Raw genomic sequence first — 7578 nt, 5'->3', positions numbered from 1 at the left:
CTGAGATATAAAAAAAGACCATGTTAATACTAATTTTGCCAGCAAAGGTGGAGTAACCTCCTTTTTAGGTACAGGCCTGGAGCTTAAAAGGGGAAAAATGACCAGAGTAATATGAATGAAAGTGCTGACAGCGTGCAAATATGTGTGTGTGTTGTCACAGCCTCCATGTGCTTTTAATATCCACGGATTTTCCCGGCCAATACGCTGCTTAAAATGGCCCCTGAAATCTGTCATTTGGTGTTGTATAACCATGTTTTTGTAATGCCAACAAGCCAAAAAAAAAAAAAAAGCATCCCTTCTGCAGATGTTCATTACATTACACATTGTTTTTTAGAATTTAAATAACAATCCATTCTAAATTCTTAGAAATAAAAACTTGTTTTATTTGTTGATGTTGCTTTTCTTAACCTCAATATCAAAGTGGAGATTATTGTTCTGTTTTTGTATTTTCCATTTTTTGAAGTAATCTTCACATCTTTAGAAAGCATCACACAGTCACCTTAAAGAGGTCACACTAATCGAATCAACCTCACCCTATTAATTAGTGAGTTCAGCCTATCCTCCTAAGGCTCAGAATATATTTAGTATAGGAATAAGTCTGTGTTAGCAAATAGACTAAGCACCAATATTCACCACATGAATTCAGCACAAACACCTTCAAGGTGCAGCTCTCTTTATTATTTCTCTTTAGGTATTTAAATTTTGTGAATAAACTTTGTGATATTATTAACAGTTGTTAATAAAAGCTTTAAGACATGATATTAACTGAAGTTGACATGCTTTAATGACCCTTTGCCTTTGCTCAAATCTATCTTAGCTACGGACTTTATCCAGATAACAGTGACAGTTCAGGATGACGTGACAACTGGCAGGAGAAAAAGGTATAATCATGACGCTAACTTGGCACAAATCCACAACAAGTGAAGGCTATCAAACAAAGTATCACAGGCTCTGCATGAGCTCAGGACTGCAGAAATGTGCAGTAGTCTGTTTCCGTGTTGGTCAAAGACACATCAGCTGCTCCAAGAGAAGGAAATCCATCCATGCAAACTGGCCTTGTGAGTCAACCTGTGTATTTCCAGACAGATAGGGGGACCCTGGGGCAGGTTTGTAAAGGTGTTTCAGACATGACAAAAAGGAGCTAAAGAAGCTCAGCAGAAGAAGGTTGAGATCCTGTCTCAGATCCTTTGTGTTCTTCAGGCATCACTCTCCTTCGGGATTGGTCGACCGTGAGAAGGGCTGCCCAGACTGATGGAGCTGGGGAAAAATGACGGGATGTAGTGGGAGACAGCCATCAAAGGGCTGGGCAGCGGGCTCTCATGCTCGGGCGTCATAGGGATGATGATGTCGTCTTGGTCCCACACATGGAAGGCATTTGGGTGGGAGTGAGTGAGGGCAGGTGGCATGTGGTGAGGGCTGACTCCCTCCACCTCTCCATCTTTCGTTAGCTCCTCTTCAATTGGTCCCAGCAAACAGTCTATAGATGGACAAAGAAGCAGGGATAAGAACAAAATTATTGACCTTTACTGTCCTATAATTTACATCTGAAACACCCCAAATTCAGTCTGCACAGCAGTAAAAGGCAAAACAAGTAACCTCGGGTTCTTTAAGAAATAAACTAATAAATAAAATGGTAAACTAGCAAAAAGCATGCTCATAATTGCATTGCACATAGACAATGATGTCAGAAAACCTCAGCTGCAACTCCACCAAACCAGACACTTTGGTAATGACCATAATCATAATGTTTCTGTTCTAGTGATAATAGTTTGCAGTCTCTTCACTGTGTGTTTAGCAGTCCTTTAAAAATAGCAGTGGGTTGTGTTTTAAAAAGGATACAGCCTGGTCCCAGTACAGGGATCTCCAAGGTGAAAGGATTTAAGGTTGTTTTTGGACTATTAATACAAACTACTCCAACTACTACATCACATTAGCAAACACCACAGTACATCACTTTATTCCAATTTTGAAAAAAAATTAAAATATGGTCTTGTGTATAAAAAATTTCAGATCGTTGGAGTGAGCTGCTACCTCGGATAGAATAGATTACCTGTTATATCCAGCATGAGGTCTTTGATGAGATGACCCACAATAGCATAAGCTACAGCAACCACGACCAGGGCGGCCACCAGAAGGTAGAGGACAGATTTGGGCAGCTGGATGAGATCTCTGGGAGGAGGCTTGTACTCCTTATAGAGAGGCTCGTCATTGTAAACCAAATACTGAAATGATGGCCCTCCTTCTTCTGTGTAGTTAAAACTGTCCATATTCCCAGATTAGCAGCCTCCACTTCCACCACAGAGAAGCAGTTATTCCATTGCATATATAATTTGCCTTCTTGCTGAGACGTCACTCCCAACAGTTTACAGGAGGAGTGTCAAAATCTACATCTGTTATCATTTCAAATCCAGTCAAGGAGTAAATTTACCCACCTGCCAAGACCATGTGTTTGCTGCTTGCAGATTTAACACATGTGGATCCCTCCAGCTCCAGCTCATATTTCTACCCAGCTTATTCTTTAATTTGCATTATGATGCATGTTGTTATCATCGGTTCATCCTCCAGTAAAGCAAAAAAATCAGGATCTCAGCGTCTGTGCTGCCTCCTGCGTGCTGCAATCTCTGTTCTGAAATAATCCAGACTATGACCAGCAGCAGAGCAAGAGAGAGAGACAGAGAGAGATGAAGGGAGGGATTAAGCTCCAAATCACAGCAGCGATCAATCAACTCCTCATCCCATCCCAATCCCAGCCCACAGAATGACAGAGCACCTAATCCACAACCAACTTGTAAGTGCTTACTCAGCTATAATACTCACTTACTATTAAACCCATTCCCACAAATCCATACATATGAAGAGCATCCCAGTGAAAAGCTCAGACAAACAAGCTTCCTAAAGGTGTTTAACTGTTACTATTAGTTTGCAGTTTTCTTCTGAATAAAAAAAAGATACAAAATGTAAAAAATGAACCTGTCTTGTGAAAAAGTACATAAAAAAAGGAGTTTTCTTTGTACGGCCTTTTAACGGGAAGTTGTCTGAATGACAGCTTGGGACACTATTAGCAATATCTAAACCAGCTTAATGAGGTCATCACCTGGAAAGGTCTAAATTTAAAAAGCTGGGCCTTCTTAAACATTACCTAATGAAACTGCTTGCCTTCTTTTGAGCTCATGAGCTGTGTTGCTCATCTTGGTCATGTTGGTGCAATATTATTGGAACATCCACTTGGTTTTTCAGTAAAGAAAAACTGCAGTGATCCATGTGCGAGCCAGTCAATCTAATGTAATATGCAAAGACCTGTTGTTTTCAAGTGCAGCTGCAAAAACTTTGCAGTTAAAGCACAAAACACATCCAAATATCAGTTGTAGGAAAAAAGCTTAACTCACTCACTCACTCACTGCAAGAAGACCACCACTTCTGGAAGCTGATGGAAATAATGTGAATTTTAGTTCAAACTTTTTCTTCTAAGCCAAATAAAAGTCAATTTACATACATGAGAAATATACATAATATCAGTTCAGACTATTGAATACTCAGTGCACTTAGGCATGTAGAGATGATCAAGGTGAACTGCTGAGGTTCAGTGGGGTGGCTGTTCCTCAGGAGGTGGAGCAGGTCATCTGCCTGTCCGAAGTTGGGTGCTCTGATTTTCTTAAGATGATGCAAAAAGGATTTAACATAACCATACTTGATGATACACGCTCATTTACATGATACATGGTTAAAAAACTGTTTGCCTCTGTCCTATCTCATCACACCTGATCACCATTGAACCTGGATTAAATGGGAATGGAGACAGTGGCAAGTAGCGTTACTACTCCCTCTTGTGCTGACAAGTTGCAATAGCACCAAAAACATCAAACGGCTCTAACACCAGGCAGAAGTTTGAAAATGTCAGAAACTGCTGATCTATTTGAATTTCATCACATTTCCCCATCTACAGAGTTTATAGATAATGGTCCAAAAAAAGGAAGTAGCCAGTGAGTGGCAGTTCTCTGGCTCTCTTCTTCTCTACCTTGTTGATATCAGAAGAAAATTGAAAACGCATCATCTCTGAATGCACATAAACATTAAACCTTGAAATCTGGACAACAGAAGACTAGAAAAATATTGCCTGACCTGATGAATCGCGTTTTCTGCTTAGACATTTACTGGTATTTACTTTGCAACGTTGGTCCCCTTGAAACACCGCAGTCTATATTGTTGCCAATATGTCCATTCTTCATCCATTTTCTGCTTCCACTAGTAAAATAAGCCATGTCACAAACCTCAGCTCATCTCAAACTGGTTTCTTAAAGGTGACAATGAGCTTACTGTTCTCAAATGGCCTTCACAGTCAGCGGATCTCAGTCTAATAGACCACCTTTGGGTTGAGGTGGGATGGGAGATTCACATCATGTATGTGCAGCTGAGAAATGTGCAGCAACTGTATGATGTCATCATGTCAGTATGCGGAATGTTTCCAGTACCTTGTTATCAATTCATTTTATTCCTAGTTAGTTTTCAGGGAGTTTTCTTTACTTAATTGAAGTTATTTTTTTATTGTGTGAAAATATTTAATTTAAACTATATTTTTAGTTTCTGACTGTTTTGTTAATCATTTTATATGGTTAAGCTTTTGTAAGAAATATGACAAATACGTCAGTTTTTAAAGTCGGTTAACTCTCAGTTATCCAGAAGTCTCAGTTTCAATAAATATGTGTATCTAAGATGCTTTTTCTAGTATTAGGATATTCTAAAACTAAAGTATATACATAAATTAAGCCACTTCGACTATTTTTGTTTGTAGGATTATTTCAGATGGTTGTTGTTTTATTGTTGTTTTATTAATTTATGACAGTTAATTAAAACTTAACCAGTAGTTTCATTTAGTTTAACTATAATAACCTTGCTTTTATATATACAAAATTATAATCATAAGTCAGTGGGTGTGGAGTGTGGTTTACTGTTGCTTCACCAGTCTCAACTTTTCGAGGTATCTGGGAACATCTCCCCGTTTAACCATTAATTGCGGACACACATGATATATACATTCTGTGGTTTTACCACAATAATGTTCAAGTAAGTATGGTTGAATAGGTTTTAGTAGAAAAACCGCCGGATTATGACTCTAGCTTTAACTCTAGGTAGGTAGCAGTTAGCCGTTGGCTAGTGTAAAGCATTATTTGTGTAGCAGTTTTGGGCTAAAGGGATGCTGGTTAACCTATTCTGATAGCTAGATTATAGCCCTTGTATATTACTGTATATGACCAACTGAATAATGTCATATGTATGTAATATAGAGGGTTTTTTATGTATATTTGCTTATTGTAATAAGCAAATATGCCTGTAAGTAAGCTAGCTTTACAGACTAGGCTAACTAGCTATATACTTCTGCTAATTACTGTATTTTAAACTTTTTGTAATGGTGTGATTTTTTCCCCGTGCAGCTCAGATTTAGCTTTGCAGAGTCAACAGACCCAAATGGATTTTGGCTTTGAGGACATACCATCAAATTTTCAGTACACTCCCAAGAAAGGGTGTGAAGTCTCACGGATGGTAATGTGTATTCTCTTAATACAAGAATAAAAACAATAATGGCAGATTTAGATAAGGTGACAAAGATTAGGTGCCGTTATGATTAAAAACACTATATGAAAAGAAATAATGGTCCACAGGTGACAAATCAAGCACCTAGCTGTGAAATCTTTCTTCATTTGTGAAAGGATGGGTCATTGCTGCTGTTGCAACAAGTCAGTTTGTAAAATTTCCTCCCTACTAGGCATTCAGTGATCAGCTGTTAAGTGTTATTATTGCAAAGTGGATGCATCTAGGATCAGCCATTTACTAGGTAAAGTTGCAGAATAGGGTATAGGGCATAATTTGTAAAGGTTTTGACTCAGTAAGAGGTTCAAACCAACTCTGGTTTTAATATCAGCACAAAAACTGTTCACTGGGAGCTTCTTGGCGTGGGTTCCCGTGGATGAACAGCTCCTGCAGGTGTAATGTGTAGGTGCCCCAGTGTTTCTGTGCATACAGTGTATTCCAGGAGGGGCCAGTATCACCACACTGCTTAAACACCTAAGACTAACACTTTACAGGCAGCTTTTTCCTTTAACAGTGGGATATCTTTTGAACGGTACTGGTCCATCCCTCAAATTGAGCTCTAAGGAGGAAGGTACTGTAGCCTAGTGCCTTAATTTCCCTTTGGGTGATTGATGATTATACAGATTAAACTATACTTTCAGTTCTTACTGAAATTCAGAGCATCTGCAGCATTAGATCTCCATGATTAATGTTTCTTATACAGCTGATTAAAGTAGAATAATTTCTTTGTTTCATTATGTTTGATGAGGCAGACAGAAGACACAGACTGTGATTCATCAAGGGGGGAATCTTCAAGTGTGAGCGTGACTGAGATTCAAGAGCACCATAGCAGGTAGATCAGTCACCTTTACTCACCCAGCTGTGTAATGTTGGGAACGTTACTTTAAGATCATTTGTATTTTTCCTCAAATAATAAGTGCTTCTGTACTTAAAGGTTTAATTTACTGTATATTTAATGCAGTTGTGAAATAAATGGGTGGAAGAACCATGGACTGCTTTGTCTGGCAAATAAACAAAGTTTCCAATTTACAGTAGTTATGAATTTATTGGTTACATTAAGTTACTAAACTAAAATAATTCCTGCCCAATGTGATGAAAAAGAGTGAGTGAAGGAGAGTGCAGCCCTTAAATTATCAGTAAGACAGGATTTCACTTATATGCTAAAAGAACCAATCTGTGATGCGGGGTAGAGGACAGATCATTAGGTAAAGTAAGTGGGGAAAAGGTTAATTAAATAGGAATCTTAACTTCAATAAGGCAACGGGTTTTAATCTAATCTACATTTGTTGTAGCTCAAGGACAGATGATATCAGCAGAAAGGCGCAGGAATCGGTGGAAAAGATTAACCAAAGCCGCATCAGTAACCAGAAAATGATAGACAGCTTTCAGGAGAAGTTGGTAGAAAAGGTACAAAATTAATTTTATGCATTTGGTTGGAGTTAGTAGCAGATGCTCGGCTTTCATGTCTACAAAGGTTCTGACCATCTCTGATCTGTTCTGATCCTTTCCATCTATCAGGTGACAGATTTGTGCATGCAGATGAAGGAGCACATGTACAAGGTCTATGAAGAGAACAGTGACAAGATGCAGGTGAATCTGCAGGAGCTGCAGGAGGTGCTGGAGAGCTGCACAAAGTTCAGTCATGAGCTGCTGGAAGCCAACAGAGCCCTGGCATGTCTCCGTGAAGGAGACATGCCATGAGATTATAATTTCTATCTGAAGTTAATCGTATTGTGAACTCATTAAGTTATTCAGAATTAGTAAATATATTGAGTGTAATGTTCAGTGTTTTGCTTCCTCTTTCTCTTGGTTGCTTATAGGACAATAGTTCTGCTTAACACTGATGGCTTCAGTCCAGGGATAGAAAAGTTCAATACATGTTTTCTCTCTCTTTTGTTTTAACATCAGTTGATTTAGTAAATAAAATGACAACAAACAAGCAAAATATTCTAAATTATTTGTGATTTAGCATTTATGTATTGTTATAAACTG

At 38.5% G+C, this 7578-nt stretch overlaps 1 protein-coding gene across 4 annotated transcripts; it reads left to right on the top strand.

Moving 5' to 3' along the window:
• The first annotated feature begins 4726 nt into the window (after positions 1 to 4726).
• On the top strand, positions 4727 to 7531 carry syce2 (synaptonemal complex central element protein 2). 4 transcript variants are annotated; one of them, XM_013276687.2, is made up of 5 exons: positions 4727 to 5061; positions 5430 to 5538; positions 6339 to 6418; positions 6879 to 6993; positions 7105 to 7531. In XM_013276687.2, the coding sequence occupies exons 1-5, from the start codon at positions 5021 to 5023 to the stop codon at positions 7285 to 7287; spliced, it is 528 nt and encodes a 175-aa protein (XP_013132141.1). In that variant the 5' UTR covers positions 4727 to 5020; the 3' UTR covers positions 7288 to 7531. The 4 variants fall into 4 exon arrangements, with proteins under 4 accessions (XP_013132141.1, XP_013132143.1, XP_013132142.1 ...); XM_013276689.3 differs by having other exon boundaries at positions 4825 to 4975; XM_013276688.3 differs by having other exon boundaries at positions 4902 to 5126.
• Positions 7532 to 7578: the final 47 nt, after the last annotated feature.

This window comes from Oreochromis niloticus, linkage group LG6 (genome assembly GCF_001858045.2).
Source record: "Oreochromis niloticus isolate F11D_XX linkage group LG6, O_niloticus_UMD_NMBU, whole genome shotgun sequence".
Classification (NCBI taxonomy): Eukaryota; Metazoa; Chordata; class Actinopteri; order Cichliformes; family Cichlidae; genus Oreochromis; species Oreochromis niloticus.
The sequence above is the reverse complement of the archived record's forward strand: the minus strand, read 5'-3'. Positions and strand labels throughout refer to the sequence as shown.